This window comes from Anomaloglossus baeobatrachus (assembly GCF_048569485.1).
Source record: "Anomaloglossus baeobatrachus isolate aAnoBae1 chromosome 5 unlocalized genomic scaffold, aAnoBae1.hap1 SUPER_5_unloc_11, whole genome shotgun sequence".
Lineage (NCBI taxonomy): Eukaryota > Metazoa > Chordata > Amphibia > Anura > Aromobatidae > Anomaloglossus > Anomaloglossus baeobatrachus.
The window spans coordinates 79,989-105,151 of NW_027441786.1; the positions used below are offsets into that span (position 1 = coordinate 79,989).

Sequence of the window (25,163 nt, forward strand, 5' to 3'; positions counted from 1 at the left end):
AACGTTTATACTCACCTTTCCTCACACCCTGCAGCACCGATCAGCTTCCTTTCTGTCTTAGCAGCAGCGCCTCTGAGTGGAGCCATCACCGTGTGTGGAGCCGTCACCGTTATCTGCAGGTTCACGATGTCTTCCTGTCTGTGCCGGTCAGCTGATCTGTGTGGACACTAGCGGCGCACACAGTGATGACGTCATCGCTGTGCTCACCGCTCTCTACACAGATCAGCTGACCGGCACAGACAGGAAGACATCGCGATACTGTAGGGGGACGGCTCCGCACATGGTGACGGGTGAGTGTACTGATTCACTGCACCCCGCGCTGATAATGATGCACGGGGGGCAGTGAATACAGCCGCACGTGATCACTCCAGGCTGTAGTTGCCAAGGGTGATCACGGCCGGCTGTTAATTATGCGCGCACCCCCCGCCCATCATCCCGCCCACCTGCCAGCGCTGAGAGATGATGGCCGGGAGGGTACATATGAAATGAGTGGGCCCACATGGTCACGGCAGGCGCTGCTACGGCCTGCTTGTGCCCCCGATGACCCGCTCCAACGCAGCACCCTCATTCCCCGCAGCCACATTCAGACTATAAGACGCACCACCCCCCAATTTCCCCCAACATTTGGGGGGAAAAAAGTGCGTCTTATAATCCGAAAAATACAGAATGCTGCAGAGAAAAGAAGCACAGTGGGCATGAGATTTCTAAACATCCCGCTACTGCGCTTGTACTGCACAACATCACAGTCAAAACACTCTGCGTCCAAACCACTGCAAATGTTGATCATAGGCACACAGCATAATAAGCTAGGATAGATAGATGGCTAGATAAATAGATGTCATACACATATATAATGTCCCACCCCTTTGCATATTCTAAGCTGGCACCATTTAGTAACTTTCATGTGGCACTAAAGGGTGTTTAACCTTGTATTTAGCCCAAAAAAAGAATAAATTAAATAAATAATTAAAAAAAAAACATCAAAACAAAAAAAACAAGCTAGGGTAAAGCAGACGGCTGCAGACCACAGCTGGCAGCTTCACCTTGGCTGGTATTCCAATATGAAGGTCTCCCAATGTTGGTTTGTTTTTAATTTATAAGTAATTAAAAAAAAAAGTGGGTTCCCCCCCAAAATTGGATTTCCAGCCAAGGTAAAGTGGACAGCTGTGGTCTTTTATTCTCTGGGTGGAAAGAACAATGGTTTTTTGGCCCTTCCCAGCCTAAACATAGCAGGCCGCAGCCGCCCAGAAGTGGCGCATCCGTTAGATGCACAAATTCTGGTGCTTCGCTCCGGCTCTTCCCATTGCCCTGGTGCGGTGGCAAATGGGGTAATAAATGGGATGGTTGGGGTTAGGGTTTACGGCGTCTATCAGATACCCGACATCACTAATCCAGTCAGTAATAAAAAAAAGACAAAAAAAATGTATTTGGAAAAACACTCCCCAACACATTCCCTCTTTCACCAATTTATTGAAAAGAAAAAAAAATCTGATCCGCCGTAATCCATTTTGGAGGTCCTACGATGACTATGGCCCTTCCAGAATATGGGGGGCATGCTCAGAGAATGTATCCCCCATTTTCTGGAAGTGCAAACCCTCCATGTGAGGAGTGTGGTTGCAGTGGTGCTACACTCACACTCCCCGGGTCCACAGTATGGCAGTGTGAGCTGCAGTAGCTCAGTGTCACTACTAGCAGGGAGCCATCTGAGTGCCTCACTGCACAAGTGGCCAGCATCTTCTGAGAAGGCAGAGGAGGGATCGTGGGGGATCGTCACTGCAGGAGGCAACGGGAGACCGGGGATTGACGGGGTGACCTGGCTGGACCTGGGGAGAACTTTGATGTCGCATCTGACATGTCAGATACGACAGAACTCAGAGAAGGAGGATGAACGCAGCGTGTGTGCCGGCCATTTTAGATGATCGGGTGGGGCGTGGGACTGGGGGGGCACTCTGGCCACATCGGGGGACCGGGGGGAGGCGACTTATCTCTCATCTGACATGACTGATCATGCCAGATGGGAGATAAATCATTTTTTCAGCCTGAATCTTGCTCTCCAGGGTCTAAGCTACCCTTGGTAGCTAAAACCATGGACATTTTGCGATGCTGGGGGCCGGTATACACTTTATTTCTTTATTGCTTGCCGGCAGCAGCGGGAGGGGATTAACACTATGATCGCTAGGACATTATTTTACTGCCCGCGGTCATTAAGGGGTTAAAGTCTACGAGCTCCGAAACCAGTTTAGAAAATCTAAAAAAATTTATTTACATAATTTTTCCAGTTTAGGAGTGAAATATAATGTGGGCACATTTTATAATGGGGTTAATTTTCCCATTTTGTTGCCTTCATACAAGAAATGGGTGGTAAATTGTGCGTCAGCGAGTGCACAGATCCGTATGCCATGTGTGGCCCCTCTTCTTCCGTTAGAAACAACAACACATCGAATCCTAATTCCATTCCCTGTTCTTAACCGAAAAACTGGGAAATGTTTTGTTTTTGCTCTTTTGTATTTTCCTACTCTTATTCCGGGAGCAATTACTATGTTATTTTTCCGTTCAGATAATGTGCTACTTTTACAGTTGTACTATTTACATAGCACATTTCATGTTGAATATTTATTAGTTCCCAAATTATATCTCACCTCCTTATCTCCATTAATTTTACAGATCGGCTCATCTCCTTCCCATTCAGGTCCTTATAATATCGGATCCTCTCATTGGAGATCTTCTATAGAAGAGAATTCTCCTGATTGCCCCGTGAAGGATGGATATGGACAGGGACAAGATGGCGGAGAGGATATTACACCTCACCCTAGAGATCCTCTTCCGGCTTACTGGAGAGGTGAGAGATTCTGATGACGTCACATTACATCATTCTTATCTATGGGAATAACAGATGGACAGAACTGGAGAGGTGAGGACTCTGGAAATGTCTGGAGTGAGATTTATTACTGTGTCTCTCCATAACCAGGATTACACAGTAGTGAAGAAGACCTCTAGTGAGATCTGTCAGGCCCCTGTGTCTGAGGCATGGGGAAGACCCCTGAGCCCAATCACGGGGTCTCCACCTCACCCCCCGATACATGAGGACATCAATAACCAGAAGATCCTAGAACTCACCTACAAGATGATTGAGCTGCTGACTGGAGAGGTGACACTGCTGGGAATGCTGGGACATTATACAGTAACGCTATGAAGGGATCGGGGGTGACGGTATCATTGTATGTGTCAGGTTCCTATAAGGTGTCAGGACGTCACCATCTATTTCTCCATGGAGGAGTGGGAGTATTTAGAAGGACACAAAGATCTGTACAAGGACGTCATGATGGAGGATCCCCAGCCCCTCCCATCACCAGGTAATAGACAGGACTAAATACACACAGCCTATAATTATCTGTATGTAAGGAATGAATTCAGTCCCTGTATGTGTCTCCTCCAGTTCTATCCAGTAAGAGGACAACACCAGAGAGATGTCCCCGTCCTCTTTTCCCACAGGACTGTAAACAAGAAGACCCCGATGTTCCTCAGGATCATCAGGTAGATTGAGAGAAGGTGCCATGAAATTCCCCCTATGATGTGTAGACAGCTGTGAAGGTCTTGTGCTCAGTCTTGTTTTATCCTCCAGTATTATATGTGTTATACTTGTGTAATGAGAGCGGTGGAGATGGCAGGATGAGAGCTGATCATAGATGGGACTTCTCCATCTGTCTGTGACTTTTGGATCACATTTATCTCGTTCTCTATGCTGAACACTTACATCAGGGTTTTGACACCAAGTTATCAGACAGAGAGAGGTCGCTCCTATCCAATGGGTCAGAAGGTTGCAGCGCAAGCCAGCACTAGTTGGATCTGCTTTGCCTTCCACTTAGCTGTGCAGACTATCCCTGTGGAGGCGCTGCTAGGGTTAAGCAGACCTTTGTGTCTTTCTTGGCTTACCGTCCTGAGTTGTCTCAGCTGTTCTGATTTCTGCACTTCCCCTGGTATAAGTACTCACCACTTTACCTCAGTAGGTGCCAGTGATAACTTGCTTTTCCATGGTGCTGGCATGGAGGTGTGAGCCATGGAAAGAGAAATTGTTTTGAATTTGATCCTGGAGATTGCTGCCTGGAAGTTTTCTTTGGTGTCTTCCTATTGATCATCTCCCTTTTTATTCATTTCTCTTTCCATCCCCCTTTTTTACTACTTGTTTGGGAATGCAGTTCCTTTTTCTTTTACCTGTCGTTTTCCTTTTGTGTCATTATCATAAAGCAGGACTAGTGTTCCTCCTGCCCTGCTCACTAGACACGGATGTGATTAGGGTAAGACAGGGATAGACACATGATTGCCGCACATGGGGAAAGAACCTGTCTTGGGACATCGGGGAGCTCAGGGTTGCTCAGAGTAAGTGACAGGGTTTATCCTTCCTGTTCTTCCCTAGAGGCAGTGGTTCCCACCCCATCTTTCTCATGATACACCGCTCAGCCTCTTGGTGGAACACAACAACCAGGGACTGCCCTGTATTGGTAACTGGTGCCTACTGTCAGCAAAGTCCAACCTCAGAGGTTCTGGTGATGACTGGGTAGGCACTTAATCATGCCCCTCCAGGTAAGCCCGGTTCAGGACACAGTGAGGCTACACCCTTCTCCTAAACCTATTAGCATGACCGGTTTACATGTAATTCTTCAAATGACATGATTCTGATGAAACCCCCAAAAGATCCATTCACTGTAATGAGGCAGCAGAGTTAGGGGCACTTTGCACACTACGACATCGCAATTGCGATGTCGGTGGGGTCATGTTGAAAGTGACGCACTTCCGGCGTCGCTTTTCACATCGTAGTGTGTAAATCCTAGATGATACGATTAACGAGCGCAAAATCGTCGTAATCGTATCATCGGTGTAGTGTCGGGGAATTCCATAATTACGCTGCTGCGACGGTACGATGTTGTTTCTCGCTCCTGCGGCAGCACACATCGCTGTGTGAAGCCGTTGGAGCGAGGAAAATCACCTTACCTGCTACCCGCAGCTCATGCCGACTATGCTGAAGGAAGGAGGTGGGCAGGATGTTTAAGTCCCGCTCTGCTCTGCTCCTCCGCTACTATTTGCCGCCTGCCGTATGACGTCACAGTGACGCCGCACGACCCGCCCCCTTAATAAGGAGGCGGTTCTCCGGCCAGAGTGACGTCGCAGGGCAGGTGACTGCATGTGAAGCTGCAGTAGCGATAATGTTCGCTACACCAGCAATCACACGATATGGCAGCTGCGACAGGGGCGGGGACTATCGCGCACAGCATCGCAGCATCGGTTTGCGATGTCGTAGTGTGCAAAGTGCCCCTTAGTCTGGACTCCTCATGGCAGCGCAGCAATCATCCCTATCTAGTGAACGGTTATCTCCAGTAATTGTATTATTACAGCGGATTCTTTATGATGCCACATCGCCATCTTCTCCCCATTCAGGTCCCTACAATATCGGATCCTCTCAGTGGAGATCTTCTATATAAGAGAATTCTCCTGATTGACCAATCTAGGATGGATATGGACAGGGACAAGATGGCGGAGAGGATATTACACCTCACCCTAGAGATCCTCTTCCGGCTTACTGGAGAGGTGAGAGATTCTGATGACGTCACATTACATCATTCTTATCTATGGGAATAACAGATGGACAGAACTGGAGAGGTGAGGACTCTGGAAATGTCTGGAGTGAGATTTATTACTGTGTCTCTCCATAACCAGGATTACACAGTAGTGAAGAAGACCTCTAGTGAGCGCTGTCAGGCCCCTGTGTCTGAGGGATGGGGAAGACCCCTGAGCCCAATTACGGGGCCTCCACCTCACCCCCCGATACATGAGGACATCAATGACCAGAAGATCCTAGAACTCGCCTACAAGATGATTGAGCTGCTGACTGGAGAGGTGACACTGCTGGGACATTATACAGTAACGCTATGAAGGGATCGGGGGTGACGGTATCATTGTATGTGTCAGGTTCCTATAAGGTGTCAGGACGTCACCGTCTATTTCTCCATGGAGGAGTGGGAGTATTTAGAAGGACACAAAGATCTGTACAAGGACGTCATGATGGAGGTTCCCCAGCCCCTCACATCACCAGGTAATAGACAGGACTAAATACACACGGCCTATAATTATCTGTATGTAAGGAATGAATTCAGCCCCTGTATGTGTCTCCTCCAGGTCTATCCAGTAAGAGGACAACACCAGAGGGATGTCCCCGTCCTCTTCTCCCACAGGACTGTAAACAAGAAGACCCCGATGTTCCTCAGGATGTGTTTCCTCCAGCTCTATCCAGTAAGAGGACAACACCAGAGAGATGTCCCCGTCCTCTTCTCCCACAGGACTGTAAACAAGAAGATCCCGATGTGCCTCAGGATCATCAGGTAGATGGAGAGAAGGAGCCATGAAATCCCCCTATGATGTGTAGACGGCTGTGAAGGTCTTGTGCTCAGTCTTGTTTTATCCTCCAGTATTATATGTGTTATACTTGTGTAATGAGAGCGGTGGAGATGGCAGGATTAGCGCTGATCATAGATGGGACTTCTCCATCTGTCTGTGACTTTTACAATATTTGTTTCAGGGTGAAGATCTGACCCATATTAATACTACAGAGACATATGTGAGGGGTGATGAGCGGAGTAAAGAGGAGATTCCTACAGATAACCGCCCAGGTGAGTAGTGACCACTAAATGCAGAGAAGTCACAGATTCTTCTCAGTCACCGACTGTGGCTGCTTTATCAGGGTTGTAGTCCGGCCATATCAAATGGTCACCATTCTGCTACTAGACCAGCACATGCTCCTCCACCCAAAACTGTCCCCATTATTTTGGGCATTGGACGCCCTTCTGTTGGAGTGAGATCTGTATCAGCCAGATCTTACAGGTAGGATCCATCCTATCCCCTGAAATTAGAAGATGTTGACCCTTAGCTTCCCAGATCTCTAATCTGCAAAGCCAAATGACAGTGTACGTAGAATGTGCAGACAACTTAGAAAATCCTGGGAAGAAGAATCTAATCTGTATGGTGGACCCCTAAGAGAAAGCGGAGGGTAATGATGCTGGTGACTTCCTAGAATCTCGGCATCTTATTGATGAATCTTCCTAATCTCCCTTCTGCTGAATGTGCTGATCGGGTCGTTACAAAGGTCCAGTCTTTCTTGCCAAACTTCCCTTTTATGACAAGACCCCAGTGAAATTCCTCCTTTCCGGGCAGTCACAATACATGTGAAATAGATCTGCAGCCTCTGAGTTACACATGGGACCATTAGAAGATTTAATATTTCCGATCTCGGGCATAAAGGCCAGGGACGGTGTAACCTAAGAATTACCAGAAATTGAAAACTTTCTCATTTTCTTAGACAGGAGAACATTAGTAGACTTTACAATTATTTCTTATTGTTTATAGTTTAATAAGTTTTTATTTATTTATTCATTCAATAATTATCAAATACTTTTTACAATCCTATTTGAATAAAAAACAGAACGTCATACAAATGGTGCTAGGGTGTAGGAAGAAGAACACACACCATGAAACATAAAATATGGTAACCCATTAGGGAGCACAATAAGGGAAGAAAAGCCCCAATTCAATTACAAAAAGCCTTATATCATTACTAGATGTAACATGGATCGGTTACCAAGTCCCAAAGTCAGGAGAGCTGAAGGAAGACCGGGGTAACCATGTCCTCATATTCATAAGACTCAGAACGGAGCCAATCATATGAAATTATTACATTTTCCATCGGTATTACAAAGTCCACAGATTCAGCCAATTCCAGCTTAGAGGGGAGAGGACGATCTCCAGTGTCTAGGGATGACGTGCCTCATTGCTGTCAGAGATATTCAGAAGAGACCTTTCTTGATGGATGAAACTGACATTGGCAATACTGAAAGCTATGCGGCTTCTGGAGAGTACGTAGTGTTGTACCAAGTGATTTTTTTTTTTTAACTAGAATGTTTTTATTAAGATTTTCAATATACAAACAAACCCACATTAGAGGCTAACTTGCCTCTTACCTAAACCCAACCCTCCCCCCTACTTACAGACCCCAAACAAACATTTTCATAAGGAAAAAAATACAGAATAATGCAGCTCTTTACAGTAAATACTGCTCGTCAGATAATGTCCGAGATACATTAATAATTTACAAGTTCAGATTAAAGTGAATTTTAGCAGTAAGTTTAGTATCTAAACTTTCCGTGCTGTTCACCACATCACTCCCTTATACATTAATTTCTTTTAGGTTGAACCCTTACACCTCCACAGTAGCTATTAAAATAGACCCAAACGAAATCTAGCCAGCTCTCTCGAGGCTAGCCCCGAACCCTTGATCCATTGGGCCCATATTTTTTCAAACTTAAGCACACAGTTCCTTTTACAATATATGCCTTTCTCCAGATTTACCAGACAATTAATTTTATTTATATATTCTGCGATTGTGGGGGTTTGGTCGGAAATACAATACTGAGCTATCAATTTTCTGGCCATAAAAAGCGTTCCAAAGGGTTTATTAAAGAGGTCAAAGATTGAGTCCAAAACTTGCCCCTCCAAATATTGGTCATATTGCCCCTCCAAATATTGGTCATATTGCCCCTCCAAATATTGGTCACATTGCCCACAGCTGAGTCACATCTCCAACACTTATCAGATGTCATGTATGAAAAAGGAAAAACGTCTCACTGGAGAAAATAGTAGAAATACCGGTGCATGGATGACCTGATCCGGCTCACAGGTAAATGGCAAAAAATAGAGATGAAAAATCCAGCAGCAGCATATAAAATGTAGAAATTTATTATTACAAAATTAAAAAGCCCATGATGAAAATATATTAGGGCATGTAGAGAGCAATGAAACGTCAATGCGTTCAAGCAAAGAAAAGCTCTTCATCATGACAGAAACACAATGCTCCTAACACAGTATATATAGAAATGAAAATCCCATGTCATCTATGAGGTTTTATTGTTTACTAATTGATACATATGTCTTGTCTTATCCAAATGCAGATTATATTTTGACCATCCGACATGATTGAATGCAGGTTTCAGACCTTACCAGCCTGTTACAGCCAGTGATAAATATTGTTTGACTGTCACCTGCTCATTATCTTCACTCTAACAGCTTTATAGGTAGTTTTATTGTGACTCTTGACTAGTGATGGGTGAACTTTTACAGTTCAGGGTCCATACTGGACATATACTGTTCAGGCACAAGGTCCCGAACATGAGTTTTCCTGGGAAGCTTGTATTACAGTTCAGCTCCAGGGGCACATTATTATAAACATTATGATTACACTTTCCGGTCCCTCAACGCGTCCTGCTGACCCGCTCAGCCGCTGTCTACAGGCCGCTACTGCTTCCGGGTTTGATCAATAACTTCCGGCTGTATTCACTGCACTGCTCGTCACTCAGCAGTCTTCGGCTTTTTTCAGCTGTGCTCTGTGACGTCAGGGTTCACCCGAGTCCATGGCTCAGCCATGGACTTGACTGAACTTTGACTGTCACTGTCAGCGTCAGCCTGCTTCATCGTTTTGTACAGACAAGCGTCTATACAGAGCAAGAAGCAGGCTGAGGGTACAGTTGCACTTGTGTATGACTCCTGCGAGTCTCGCATCGGTATCACCCGACATGGCCTGACGCTCTCTGGACACAAGCGTGCAGCTGCATGGAAATACATGCAACCAACCTGCTCCTTGAGGAGAGTGTGCGGCCATGCTGGGTGATGCAATGCAAGATTCACGCGAGTCATACGCAAGTAGAATCATCCCACGTGGCAGGAGAAAATGATCTATTGAGCCCTGTTCCCATGTCCCCTGAAATGTAACCAGGGAATTTAAGCGTTCTGCTTCCCTCAACAACCTACTCCGCAGAAAAACACAATGAGAAGGAGCTTCTTCTTTGATCTAAAGTTTTTCAAACTCCATTAAGGGTCTGAGCCAAACCTGGGATTGAGACCAGATATGTGACTTTTTTTTTATTAATTAAATGTTTTTATTAAAGTTTTACAAGTTACAACCAAATAAACATTGGAGGCTACCCAGCCTCTACTCCCTTCCCAACCCACCCCTCCCCAACAAACATTAAACAGTCTTGTAGAAAGGAGAGATAATCTTAAATCTGCAGCTCCACACATGCCTGGACAAAAGTTCTTAAGTACCATTATTACATTTATCAATTAATCCAATTAGACTTTTGTTTTTCTTTGAGTTTTTGCTTTGTTTGGCATTGTACACAGTTAAATGTCATTTTTGATGAAGAATCTAACCTGTTCCCATGCTCTCTGTTCTCCCCAAACCTCCGTCATCATTATAGATAAGTTCTGCAGAAATTTCTCGCCCTTTGCCCCTTGTTATCAATTTAGAGTAAGTCCAATCTAAACCTAATCAGTTCCCTCGAAGCCAACCCTGACCCGTCTATCCATCGTGCCCATATTTTTTCAAATTTGATGACGCCATTTCTTTTCCGGTATATACATTTCTCCACATTTATCACCCAATTAACTTTTTTGACATATTCAGATATTGTAGGACTGTGGTCCGAGATTCAGTGTTGAGCGATTAGTTTCCTAGCAATATACAATAGTCTAGATACGGCCACTTTGCCCTCCTCCTCCAAAGGTAAATCCTCCACGTATCCCAAAATACATACAAAGGGAGTTAAGCTCGTCTCTATCGTATATACTCTATCGATTATTTCTGTAACCTCTCTCCAGTAATGGTCAATTTCAGGACATGACCACATCATATGTAATAGATCTGCGGAACATATTTTGCATCGCGGGCAGAAGGGGTCAGTTCTAACTCCAATATCAAACAGGAATCTAGGAGTGCGATATACTTGGTGAATAACGTACAGGTGTGACAGTCTGTATGCCTCCCCCAATGATAGACTAGGAATTCTTTCTAAAATTTCTACCCATTGGTTGTCCTCAATAGGTCCTATAGCTCGTTCCCATTTTTCTTTTGCGTTTACTGGACAACTCCGGTGCACCAGATATAATAGGTCCCAATATAAACGAGAGATCACTCCCGCTGAGCCTCTAGATGTTGCATGACTTTGTTCTGCTCCAATGCTCTACCCGTAATAGAGATTTCTGCGTGATAGGCATGTCTCAGTTGTAAGTACTTATAAAACTCCGAATTCTGGATCCCAAACTCCGCTTGCAACTGAGGGAAGCCTCTGAGTTGGCCCCCTCCACAATATGTGTGAATCTATTTATCCCTCTCAGAGCCCAGCTCCCAAACCCCTCTAAACGATGCATGTTAGGTAACCATGGAGTTCTCCATATAGAGGTATATTGTGAAATTCCCTGAATGTCTTGTAGTTTTTTAGTTTTTTTATCCCAAAGTTTTTGGATTAGTAATGGGGTTGGGCAACTATTAGCAGCAGCTCCGAAGCCTCCTGCCTCTAGAACCTCGTATAGACTAGTGGAGTGAAAATATTTTTGTAGAATCATATACTGTGCCCCCCCCCTTCCAGGGTCCTCCCATCCCCAAATGTGCTGAAACTGAGCCACCAAATAGTAAACCCATGGATTGGGTACCGCCAGACCTCCACTACTTTTATCCCTCTGCAGGGTCTCGAGCCTAATGCGCGGCATCTGTCCGCCCCAGATCAATTCCCGGAATAATGCATTTACCTTATGGAAAAATCTTTGTGTGGTCCATTGTGGAGAATTGTGTAGCTTGTATAGTAGTTGGGGCATCCAGATAATTTTGATAAGGTTAATGCGGCCAGCTGCTGAGAAGGGCAGGCGAGACCAGACTTCCTTCTCATCCTTAAATTTCGACAGAATAGGGGTTAGCTTGAGACTCTCAAAATCATCAACACGAGTGGTAACCATTATCCCCAAATATTTAAACTGGGCAACAACCTGTAGGCCCGAGTGTACGTAGTTAGGTGAGTTTGTGGTTCCATCCACCGGAAGTAATACAGACTTTTCCCAGTTGATTAATAGACATGAGTACTTCCCAAATTCTTGTATAACCCCCATTGCCCTTGGCAGTGATGATGTTGCATTGGCCAGAAAAAGGAGTGTATCATCTGCGTACAAGGCTATTTTTTCCTCCTGAACCCTGTTATGTCTGGATTGGATCTAACAATTGCCGCCATAGGCTCAACGGCCAGAGAAAATAGTAAGGGGGATAGCGGGCATCCCTGGCGGGTGCCCCTACCTAGGTAGAAAGGAGAAGTAAGGCATCCATTAACTTTGATCCTAGCAGTAGGGTTATTATATAGAAGTCTTACCCAGGAAATAAAATCCCTCCCCAGTCCAAATCTGTCAAGTACTGCCCAGAGAAACTCCCACTCAATAGAGTCGAAAGCCTTAGCAGCGTCTAGGGAGCAAATTACTCTATCCCCTGAGTTATCAACTGGCAATTGTAGGTTGAGGTGTAACCGTCGTATATTCACTGCCATTGATCTGGAAAGCATGAACCCCGACTGGTCCGAATGGATTAGTGAAAGTATAACCTTATTAAGTCTGGAAGCTAGTACTTTAGCTATTATTTCGATATCTGTAGGTAACAGAGAGATAGGTCTATAAAAGTCAGGGATGAGGGGGTCCTTGCCAGGTTTAGGTATGACAACTATCACTGCTTCTTGCATCGATTGGGGCAAGGAGACATTTTTGGCTGCTTGCTGGAAGGTCAACAGCAGCTGGGGGAGCAGGATGTCTCCAAACTTTTTGTAAATCTCTGTGGGGATCCCATCTGAACCCGGTGACTTATAATTGGGCATGGAGGATACTGCTAAATGCAACTCTTCCAGTGTGAGTGGACTGTTTAGGTATACCCGGTCCTCATCTGAAAGTGAGGGCAAGGGGATGTCTTTCAGGTAAGATGCTATCTGTTTCATATCATATTGCAGTTTAGTACTGTAAAGTTGTTCGTAGAATTCAGAGAAGGTAGCCAAAATTTGGTCAGGTTGATTGACTATGGTCCCGGTTTTGTCCCTTAGCGCCCCCACAAATGTGTTCCCCCTTTGTGCTTTAGCAATCACCGCTAATAAATGACCCGCTTTTTTGCCCTCTTCAAAGAATCTCTGTTGTGAAAAAAGTCTTTTGTTAGTGGCCCGTTCCTTAATGTGAGAATCATATGCTTCTTGTGCCTCCCTCCATTCCAGTAAGTCCCGTGTATCCCCTGACAGAATGTACTTCTGTTCTGTCGTCTGGACCCATTCTTTAAGAAAAATTTCAAATTGTGCCGACTTAATTTTAGATGATCTGACCCCCTGTATCAGTGACCCCCTCAGACAGGCCTTCATGGTATCCCAAACAGTGTTAAGCAACATCTCTCCAGTACAGTTGTCCTGAAAATAGTATTCAAGGGCTAGTTCAACCGGGCCCACATCTATAATCTGTAGCCAAAAAGGATTAAAGGACCACAAGCTACAGGTAAGATCAAGTCCGGGTAAAATATTAAGTCATGTCAACCATGGGGAATGGTCTGATAAACCTCTAGGAAGGTATTCTGTGTTTTCCACCATTGCTAGTATACCCTCTGAGCCCAAGATCAGGTCTATTCTGGACAGAGAGTTGTGTGTTTTGGAATAACACGAGAATCGCTTGATTCCAGGGTTTCTGATTCGCCACAGATCTGAAAGTGCCAGTTAAGCCACCGTGTCCCCAAATTTGGAGTTAGGATAGTGTTCTAAGTGAGAACCCGCATTGTGTTTGTCCCAATATGGATGAATGATGTTGAAATCCCCCGTGCACACCACCTGTACATTGGGGGTCTTGCTAATCATTTCCGTAATTTTGTTCATAACAGTATTATTATATGGAGGCGGTATATAAACTGTTATCAGAAGGAGCTCCTTGTTAAATATTTTACAGTGCACACAAATGAATCTACCTTCCTGATCTACTGTGGATGAAATGATCTCAAATGGGATTGCTCTGTGGACTAAAATGCTGACACCTCTGGAATGAGCTGTGTAGGTTGAGTGGAAACAATGGCCCACCCATGAGCGATTCATGTATGCTATTTTGTCGACCTCCAAATGTGTCTCCTGTAGGCAGATGATTGCTGGAAAGTGGGATTTGACCTGTTCCATTACTGCTTTTCTTTTTGTGGGGTCCGCCAAGCCACGGACATTCCAAGAAAGAATGTTAATCCTACCCGCCATCCTGGTGGTATGCGTATGTAGTGCAGGCAGTCAAACCCGGCAAAGAGTTCCAACCCTCATCCACCTTCCTGAACCACATGAGAACCATTAGCAGACATTAATATAAAAGCATCATTAAAGCTGCAAAAATATTCCCCCCCCCCCACATCTAACAGTTGTCCCACAACATAAACGTTGAAACTGAGGCACCAGTCCATCCTGAAGCCGAAACAAGAGAGACAATAAAATTCCCACTTCCCAAAATGGTTTAAGGCAAGAAAAAAAAGCCTGAGAACAATGAAAACTGCAGGGAAGTGAGAAAAACAAAAACAGTCTCTGGAAGTGAAAAAGGGAAAGAAGAAGAAACCCAAACTCCTCTTCCAGGGAATTCCGCTGGAACCAATCAATGGGTATCATAATAATTTTATCCACTGGGCCAATCCTATGTAATCGCAGCAGAAAGTCGAGTATTCATCACCCATAAAGTCCTTAAAGGGTTACATATCAACGTTGTGGACTTTGCCTGAGCTGTTGCTCATTCATGTTGAGCCATCTGAGAGCATCTTTAGGATTTTCAAAAAAAGAATGTCTCTTGCAGTGCAGCTACCGGAGCTTTGCTGGGTACAGCATGGAGTATGAGACTTGTGCATTTCTCAGGCGTCGTTTGACATCTGTGAATTGAGCTCTTTTTGAAATTTCAACTGAATCATCAGGAAAGACTGATATTTTGTGGCCGTCCACCGTTATGGACCCTTTGTTTCTAGCCGCCCTTAGAATCGCATCCCGGTCTCTATAATGTAGTAGTTTCACCAGGACAGGTCTTGGAGGAGCTCCCGGAGGCAGGGGTCTGGTGGGCACTCAGTGGGCTCTCTCTATAGCATACAGGGGTGAATAGGACCTCTGCGTCAAATACGTTTTGTAGCCATCTCTCAAAGAATTGACGAATTTGTCCCTTCCGTTATTTCTGGAACCCCTATCAGCCGCACATTGTTTCTCCTCAGTCTATTTTCTAAATCATCTGTCTTGTTAAGTAGAAATGCCAGTTGCTGATCATGCCTTCGGGAGTCACGGGTAACCTGGGGCATTTTGTCACTGATTCTTCCCTCTGATGCCATCATGCGGTCATTCACTTTTTGGAGGCTCTGTTTCACACCTGATAACTCCTCCATGATTTGGCCCATCTGGAAGCTGAGGGATGTCATCGTGGAGCCATTTAGAGCTATAGCTGCAAGCACGTCTTTCAGAGTGGGCTCAGCACCCTGCAAAGTTGTGGCAGGCTCAGGGGGACATTTATTATGCATGGATGCAGGGGGCTCCAGCTTGTTTTGCAAACCTTGCTGTAATAATAATGAGTCTGCACTAGTTCCTCCTTCCTCCTCCACTGTATTGTGAGGGCTGTGCTGCCTGGAGCTCCCCCGTTCAGCTCCCTCATCCCTGTGTACCGTGGGAGGCCCGCGTTCTGTGCCCCTGGCGTACTCAGACAGTTTTTCAGCAGCGTGCATGGCTGCAGCTCTCCCTGCTTTGGAGGCTGGTGTCTGTGTCCCACAACCATTTTGTGCAGTACCCTCCATTCCTGCCGCCGCCTCCTTCTGCCTCCTGCTCGTCCGCCCGGCCATGTAACCACTGTCCAAGCTGTGCAGTAAGTGCAGGGTGGTCTCTGGTTGCTGCACGGATGATTTTTGTCCTCTTCACGGCCCAGAAGAAGTTAGGATAATCGGCAGTTCCAGGAGCTCTCCCTCTTAGCTTCCTCTTGCATCTCCGGTCAGTCCACACCCCACACCACCCATTGTTAACCTGTAAGTGAAAGTAAATAAACACGTACACCCAAACAAAATCCTTTATCTGGAATAAAAGACAACACCCTCTTTTACCACTTTATTAATCCCCCAAATACCCCTCCAAGGTCCGACGTAATCCACATGAGGTCCCATGACGCTTTCAGCTTTGCTACATCAGAAGCTGACAGTAGCAGCAGTAGAACACCGCCACTCTCTGAGCTCCATGCAGAAACTGAAGTGATTCGCGCGGTCAGCGGGGATGTCACTGAGGTAGTGCCTGTGTGTGTGCGGTAATGATGGGGGTTGTAGTTCCTGTGTGTGTGCGGTGATGATGGGGGGTTGTAGTGCCTGTGTGTGTGCGGTGATGATGGGAGCAATTGTGCCTGTGTGTGTGCGGTGATGATGGAGGCGGTAGTGACTGTGTGTGCAGTGATGATGGGGACGGTAGTGCCGCTGTGTGTGTGTGCGGCGATGATGGTGGTAGTGCCTGCGTGTGTGCGGTGATGATGGGAGCAATTGTGCCTGTGTGTGTGCGGTGATGATGGAGGCGGTAGTGACGGTGTGTGCAGTGATGATGGGGACGGTAGTGCCGGTGTGTGCGGTGATGATGGGGACGGTAGTGCCGGTGTGTGTGCGGCGATGATGGTGGTAGTGCCTGCGTGTGTGTGGTGATAATGGGGGCGGTAGTGCCGGTGTGTGCAGTGATGATGGGGGCGGTAGTACCTCCTTGTGCAGTGATGATGGGGGTGGTAGTGCCGCTGACGGATGCCTGCAAAATAACGCATCCTTTGGATCTGTTAGCAACACAAAAATTGACGGATGCATCGTTTCGACGCAGCAATGGACAAGGCGGATGAGACACAACGCAAGTGTGAAAGCAGCTTAAAGCCTGCTTTACACGTTTCAATATGTCATGCGATCACATTTGCGATTGCACCCGCCTCCATCGTTTGTGCGGCACGGGCAATTTTTTGCCCGTCTTGCACAATGTTGTAACCCCCCGTTACATGTACTTACCTTCCAAACGACCTCGCTGTGGGCGGCGAACATCCACTTCCTGAAGGGGGAGGGACGTTCAGCGTCACACAGCGGCCGGCCAATCAAAGCAAAGTGGCGGAGATGAGTGGGACGTAAACATCCCGCCCACCTCCTTCCTTCAGAATTGCCGGCGGGACGCAGGTAAGCTGCAGTTCATCGTTCCCGGGGTGTCACACGGAGCGATGTGTGCTGCCCCAGGTACGATGAACAACAGGACGTGCGATTTTTAGAAAATGAGCGACGTTTCAGCGATGAACGGGAAGGTGAGTATTTCTGCTCGTTCATAGCTGTCACACGCTACGATATCACTAACGACGCTGGATGTGCGTCACTAACGACGTGACCCCGCCGACATCTCGTTAGATATATCGTAGCGTGTAAAGCCCGCTTTAGATATCGAAATTGGACAACAGATTCAGAATACATTTTTTCCTAATTTAATTTCTGATGTCATGGTTTAAAAAATAAATTAATTTCAAGATAATATCATTAAGAAATAATAACTGTTTATTTTTAGCAGATGACTGTATTGGGAGTTCAGATGGAAATCTAATATCTTCAGAATTTAAAACAGATGATCAAAGTATCACACATGATACATATAAAGAGTATGCTGTTGTCACAGATATACCTCCAGTCCTTCATCGGAAAGCTTTATCATCTGATGTTTTCAAACAAGTCCAAAAGTCCGATTTATCACAGAATTTTAAGCAAAATGAAAGGTACAGAAAGGATGTGGAACATGTAACTGCTCCTGCAAGGAAGAAACCATTTTCATGTTCAAAATGTGGGAAATGTTTTTTTTGGAAATCAAACCTTGTTAGACATCAAAAAACTCACACAGGGGAGAAGCCATTTTCATGCCTAGAATGTGGAAAATGTTTTACTCGGAAAATAACCCTTGCTAATCATCAAAAAATTCACACAGGGGAGAAGCCATTTGCATGTTCAGAGTGTGGGAAATGTTTTATTTGGAAATCGGATCTTGTTGAGCATCAAAGAATTCACACAGGTGTGAAGCCATTTTCATGTTCAGAGTGTGGGAAATGTTTTATTCGGAAATCAGATCTTGTTGCGCATCAAAGAATTCACACAGGGGAAAAGCCATTTTTATGTTCAGAATGTGGGAAATGTTTTATTCAGAAATCATATCTTGTTACACATCAGAAAAATCACACCGGAGAGAAGCCATTTTCATGTTCAGAATGTGGGAAATGTTTTACTCGGAAATCATATCTTAATATCCATCAAAGATCTCACACAGGGGAGAAGACATTTTCATGTTCAGAGTGTGGGAAATGTTTTATTGCGAGATCAAATTTTGTTACACATCAGAAAATTCACACAGGGGAGAAGCCATTTTCATGTTCAGAATGTGGGAAATGTTTTATTCGGAAATCACATTGTGTTACGCATCAAAGATCTCACACAGGGGAGAAGACATTTTCATGTTCAGAGTGTGGGAAATGTTTTATTGCGAGATCACATCTCGTTACACATCAGAAAATTCACACAGGGGAGAAGCCATTTTCATGTTCAGAATGTGGGAAATGTTTTATTCGGAAATCACATTGTGTTATGCATGAAAGATCTCACACAGGGGAGAAACCATTTTCATGCCCAGAATGTGGTAAATGTTTTATTAGGAAATCACATTGTGTTAGGCATCAAAGATGTCACACAGGGGAGAAGTCATTTTCATGCCCAGAATGTGGTAAATGTTTTATTAGGAAATCACAACTTGTTTACCATCAAAAAAATCACACCAAATAAATCATTTTTATGTTCTGAATGTGGAAACTGTAACTCTTAGAAATCAGATCTTGTTAAACATCTGAAGAAGCCGCACAGGGAAGGAACCTTTTTCATGTTGTGAATAATTGAAATGTTTAAATGGTAAACCAAGTTTTGCCGACTATCAGAAAACCAACAGAGTAGAGCAGCCATTCTTGCTTTCAGAATTTGCCAAATGTTTATTTATTATTTATTAATCAGGTCATGTTGTCAGATGGATAAAGAGTAAGCCCGGCTCAACCGTGTGGGACGGTGCTCTGAAGTAAAAATTAGCCAATATAGAATAGAGAAACTTCGGCACACGTGAAAGAATAGAGGAAAATTTGCTTGTATTTAATGTCTTTATGTTGTGAAAAAAAGGGGTAACAAAAGAACGTCCCTCATACCACCGACGTTTCGGCGTGTAGCCTTTATCTGGGTGATAGGGATCTAGCAAAGACAATAACGATGAAGAGAAAACACTGAAAAATATGTTTCGTGTTGACTCAAAGAGGCTCTCCTTTGCGCTGGGGGGGACTGTGTGAAAGGCCCTATCGATCCACCAGGATCACTATTCTTGTGAGATGCCAAATGAAAGGATATAATATCCCTGTATGTAGGACAATGAATAAAGATATGGTAAATCCTTGTGGTATATATTTTGTGGAGCACTAAAGGGTTTTGGCATGCGTTATGTCCCTTATTTGCTAAGTTGTACAGAGGTATGTCCCTGTCCCTGTATGTCCAATAGTGAATTACGCGCTTAATGGATAGTATTAATCCAGGGAAAAGATGGGGAATCCTGTACTCTGGATCAAGGTGGAAGGAGCAAATGGCCTTGGGCAATGTGATACAGCGCCTGCAGTGGTGGCTGGAGTGAGGGTGAGAAGGCGCTTCTCACCCTGACTCCAGCCACCACTGCAGGCGCTGTATCACATTGCCCAAGGCCATTTGCTCCTTCCACCTTGATCCAGAGTACAGGATTCCCCATCTTTTCCCTGGATTAATACTATCCATTAAGCGCGTAATTCACTATTGGTCTTTGCTAGATCCCTATCACCCAGATAAAGGCTACACGCCGAAAAGTCGGTGGTATGAGGGACGTTCTTTTGTTACCCCCTTTTTTCACAAAATAAAGACATTAAATTCAAGCAAATTTTCCTCTATTCTTTCACGTGTGCCGAAGTTTCTCTATTCTATGTTGTCAGATGGGTCACAAAAGAGAAGCCATCATGATGTACTATAATTCAAAGAGTTTTATCCAAAAATTGTCTACAATTGCTCAAGGAAGAATTGGTGAGGGAAAGAACCATTTTCTTTCTTTTTAAACTTATCGTATTTTTCGGACCATTAGACACACCTAGGTTTTGAAGTAGGAAAATAGGGAAAAAGATTGAAGCAAAAAATGTGGTCATGATGCACTGTTATGGGGGATCTGCTACTGACACTGTTACAGGGGTAATAGCCCCCAATTGTTAGCGCAATGTGTTTGACGACTTTCCCTTTAAATAGTGCTTATCACAAATCTGCGGCTTCTTTTTTTATTTACTAAAGCAGAAGAGAGCCGCAGATTAGTGAATTTTCTAAATGTAATCCAGTACCAAAACTTTTGGAAGTGTCCCTAATGTCACCCAAAATGAACTTCCAGGTTGCGAGATCCCATAACCCTCATGGATCTCTCTCACAGTGAAAGAGTGAGCTCTATGGCCCCAGCGCTGCAGCATCCTTCTTAAGCAGTTCAGTAAAACCTTAAGGCCATGTGCGCACGTTGCGTTCTGTACCATGCAGTTAAAAACGCATCCTCTGGCAGAATTTGTCAATGTCAAATTTCTTTGTGATCACAAAAACACATTAAAAATGCATGCATTTTTCTTGCGTTTTTGCCGCGTTTTGACCGCGTTTTACATGCTTTTTCAGTGCTTAAAATGGGATGCATTTTCAATACAAAGACAGTACTAAATAAAGTTTGCACATTCCAACACTAAGAAAAAAATGGAAAAACCCCCAACCTTTAAAACAAACATTATAATGATAATTTTCATAAAAAGATTATTGAGATTTAATATGTACCGTATTTTTCGGACTATAAGACGCACCCTGGTTTTAGAGGCGGAAAATAGGAAAATAAAATTTTAACCAAAAAATATGGTCATGACACACTGTTATGGGGCGAAGATCTGCTGCTGACACTGTTATGGGGGTAATGTCCCCAAATTCTCTACTAAGGTACCCCATTCTGATAAGGATCCTCCTGCCTTGTATATGATCCTGCTCATATACCCCCCATCCTGCTAATAATATACCCCCCATCCATCCTGCTAATAATATACCTTCCATCCATCCTGATCATGGTATACCCCCATCCATCCTGCTCATGATATGCCCCCATCCATCCTGCTCATGATATGCCCCCATCCATCCTGCTCATGATATGCCCCCATCCATCCTGCTAATGATATGCCCCCATCCATCCTGCTCATGATATGCCCCCATCCATCCTGCTCAAGATATGCCCCCATCCATCCTGCTCATGAAATGCCCCATCCATCCTGCTCATGAAATGCCCCCATCCATCCTGCTCATGAAATGCCCCCATCCATCCTGCTCATGAAATGCCCCCATCCATGCTGCTCATGATATGCCCCCATCCATCCTGCTCATGAAATGCCCCCATCCATCCTGCTCATGATATGCCCCCATCCATCCTGCTCATGATATGCCCCCATCCATCCTGCTCATGAAATGCCCCCATCCATCCTGCTCATGAAATGCCCCCATCCATCCTGCTCATGAAATGCCCCCATCCACCCTGCTCATGAAATACCCCCATCCATCCTGCTCATGATATACCCCCATCCATCCTGCTCATGATATACCCCCATCCATCCTGCTCATGATATACCCCCATCCATCCTGCTCATGATATACCCCCATCCATCCTGCTCATGAAATGCCCCCATCCATCCTGCTCATGAAATGCCCTCATCCATCCTGCTCATGAAATACCCCCATCCATCCTGCTCATGAAATGCCCCCATCTATCCTGCTCATGAAATACCCCCATCCATCCTGCTCATGATATACCCCCATCCTGGTAAATGGCGTGTATCCTGTGGCACAGGAAAAAAAAAATAAACGTTTATACTTACCTTTCCTCACTCCCTGAAGCACCGATCTCTGTCTCAGCTGCAGCGCCGCTGTGTGGAGCCATCACCATTGTCTGCAGCATCGCGTCTTCCTGTCTGTGCCGGCGGTAAGCTGATCGATTCTGGTGGATACTAGCGGCGCGCACAGCGATGACGTTATCGCGGTGTGCGCCGCTAGTGTCCAGATCAGCTGACCGCCGGCACAGACAGGAAGACGCGATGCTGCAGGGGGGCGGCTCCACACATGGTGACGGGTGAGTACACTGATTCACTGCACCCCGCGCTGATAATGATGCACGGGGGGCAGTGAATACAGCCGCACATGATCACTCCAGGCTGTAGTTGCCAGGGGTGATCACGGCCGGCTGCTAATTATGCACACACCCCCCTTCCCGCCCATCACCCCGCCCACCTGTCAGCGCCAGTTTCGCTGAGAGATGATGGGCGGGAGGATGGGCGTGCATATGTAATGAGCGGGCCCACGTGGTCACGGCAGGCTGCTGCAGGCTGCTACAGCCTGCTGGTGCCGCCACAGCCTGCTGGTGCCGCCGATGACCCGCTCCACCGCGGCACCCTCATTCCCCGCACCCGCAACCTTATAGTCAGACCATAAGACGCACCCCCCACTTTCCCCCAACATTTGGGGGGAAAAAAATGCGTCTTATGGTCCGAAAAATACGGTATGTTAAAAATAAATTTCTTATTGTTTGACTCTTTTTTTTTTAAAGTCGGGCTGCATGTGAGGGCAAAAAGGAAACCTCTTGATCTCACTATAATGCTAAAAATGCATGCTTTAACTTTTGTTAAAAAAGCATGCATTTAGCATCACAAAAGCATGTAAAATGCTTGAATTTTGATTTTGGATGCGTTTTGATAATTCTCATTGACTTCAATGTTAGTAAAACGCTGCCAAAATGGCAAAAACAATTGACATGTTGCTTGTTCAAATGTAGAGATTTTGACAAATTTTACGCACCTAAAACGCTGCGTTTTTAAAAGCATTGTGCGTACAAGAAAGCCCAAATTTCCATAGACTTTGCCTGGAAATCAAAACGCATGAAATTTGGCATGAAAACGCTGCAGCTCAAAACGCTGCGGAAACTCATGAAAAAACGTAACGTGCGCACACAGCCTTAAAGAGTATGTGACCGCGCTGGATTAGTTGAGAGATCAGTGTCTCTTGCTTAGAGCAGCTGCAGAGATTTGTGGGATCCCGCTCTGCACACTGAGATCCCACAAAATGGAAATTCGGGCTCAACTCTGCTAGTAAGCTGGGTATTTGTAGAGCCTTTAGGAACATTTGTAAAATGTTTTGATACTGGATTATATTTAGATAATGCACTAATCTCAGTTTACCCACTGCTTTATGTACTAAAAAGTGCAGTATATCAGAGTGTATATAATTGCTTTCAAAACTTGTTTTGTTAATAAATGCTTGTAAAATATATATTCTTCATGCCTATCTTTCTCTATTGTTTAGATGTGATGATTTTGCCTCAGAACCTCTGGAGTTGAGGCAGAGCTGTAGACATTTCGCACAAAAATAGTGAGGGGATGTCACAGAGGTGTCATGGCCGGTGGACAATCCAGTAGCAGCGAGTGTTAGAAAATCCCAGAGATCCCTCACCCTGGGGTGCTTTGGGTGCGGTTTATAGTTGTTCCTGGTTGTGATCTGCAGCGGTTGTCTCCTCTTGTTGTTCCAGAGACTTCTGTGGTAGCTGCTCCTAAGATAAGTGTTTGACCTTTGATATCTACCTGGGCTCAGGTGGTAGAATTTGTGTTTCCCCTGTATCGGGTCCTTTTGTCTCCCTTAGCGTTAGTGGTGTTGACGAATAGCTCATACCTGTCGTTTTTACTTAGGGCCCAGATCAGGGTTTGCCTAGGGTGAGGTATTCCTGCTCGGCGACAGGTGCAGAACTTGTGTAGGGTTGGTGAGGACAGTGAGGGTGAGCTGCAGGTTATTATCAGGGGTCACCACTTCCCCCTTTCCGTAGTAATAGGGCATTCTTTTCCCTTTCCCTTTATATTTTATTATACGGCCAATATACCTTCTATCCCCAGCCGTGACAGGGGAGAATTGACTGCAATTTGTACTGCATCCAAGATATGTGGAAGTTGTTAAGACACTCTGGTCCCAATTCATCAAAGCTTTTATGCCAAAAAAGTGGCACAAAAGCTTTGAAAAGTCACAACAATTTAGATAAATGAGTTGTGCCAAACTTTGGCGGCTTTTGGCTTTTTCACTCCAAAATTTGCAGAGCTTAGGTGGGATGGGGCATGACAGCACAGCTCCTTAAATACATAACAAGCTGTGGTGTTCTCTATGACAGAAATCTCACTCCAGTCCCTGAAGGGAGTAATATTTCTAGGAGGCACATGCCACTTGTCAAACGCTCCAGATTCATGAAGAGGCATACACCACTTCATGAATCAGGAGTGGCCACCGCATAATTTGGGCCCTTTATGTTATAAAAATGATCCCTTTACAAAGCATAATTGTTGTAATTGAAAAACGAAAGGATTTTATATGTCTGATATCCAAGTGCTTATTTTTTTTAATGGGGCTACCCACAAATAGAGATAAGTGGACCTGTTTGAAGTTCGGGTTCGGCTTTTTCAGATGGACTTTAGATAAAGTTCAATTTGGGAACCGGACTTGACCTGAACCCCATTGGAAGTCACTGATTGGGCAATTTGGGTCTCCGCCCACATGCAACCGGTCATAAACAGAGCATTTCCAGGGGTGGGAGAGTGGGATTTCTTTCTTGTACACAATGCATCCTTTAGCAATGTTTTTACCCCCAGTTAAAACCATTCAGACACTGCAAGCGGCTCACACTGTGCCGAGCACTGAGCATACCCGAGTACACCAATTAAAGATCGAGTGGTTAAAACGTAAAGCACCCTTAAGGAGCAAACAACACCCAAGACTGACTTAGAGAGGCAGCAAACTCACCAACTGTCAGTACATGGATCATTATCTCCTGAGGAGCGTAGGAACGCTGTACAAGCCTGGATCACAGCAGAAGGAGGAGGGGGTGTGCGGAGATAAGATGGCGCCGACAGTGAGGAGGGAGGAGGGAGAGGAAGACCAACGGCAGCCGCAGCAGCATGTCGATACAGGAGGCTAGGATAACAGAAGAACCCAGAGAAATCAGAGCAGTACAGAGACACTGGGTGAGATTAATTACCCAAGGCTGGCAAAAGAAGTGGCAGACCATCTGACTGCAGACATTAGGGAGTCACTAGCAGTCTCAGTGAAGGAGGCTATGGCAGTGCTGCAGGAGGACGTGGAACATCATGACATGAGGCTGACAGAGGTAGAACAAAGAATC

General features: G+C 45.2%; 1 protein-coding gene across 1 annotated transcript in view; it reads left to right on the top strand.

Annotated features, from left to right (window-relative positions):
• Positions 1-18,995, top strand: part of LOC142258787 (uncharacterized) — a 52,800-nt gene extending 33,805 nt beyond the window's left edge. Inside the window, exons 2-8 of the mRNA XM_075331383.1 lie at positions 3,230-3,353; positions 3,437-3,534; positions 5,434-5,583; positions 5,965-6,088; positions 6,172-6,374; positions 6,572-6,662; positions 17,430-18,995. Of these exons, the coding sequence (XP_075187498.1) occupies positions 3,230-3,353; positions 3,437-3,534; positions 5,434-5,583; positions 5,965-6,088; positions 6,172-6,374; positions 6,572-6,662; positions 17,430-18,682 (2,043 nt within the window). The 3' untranslated portion in view covers positions 18,683-18,995. The remainder of the gene's footprint in view (positions 1-3,229; positions 3,354-3,436; positions 3,535-5,433; positions 5,584-5,964; positions 6,089-6,171; positions 6,375-6,571; positions 6,663-17,429) is intronic.
• Positions 18,996-25,163: the final 6,168 nt, after the last annotated feature.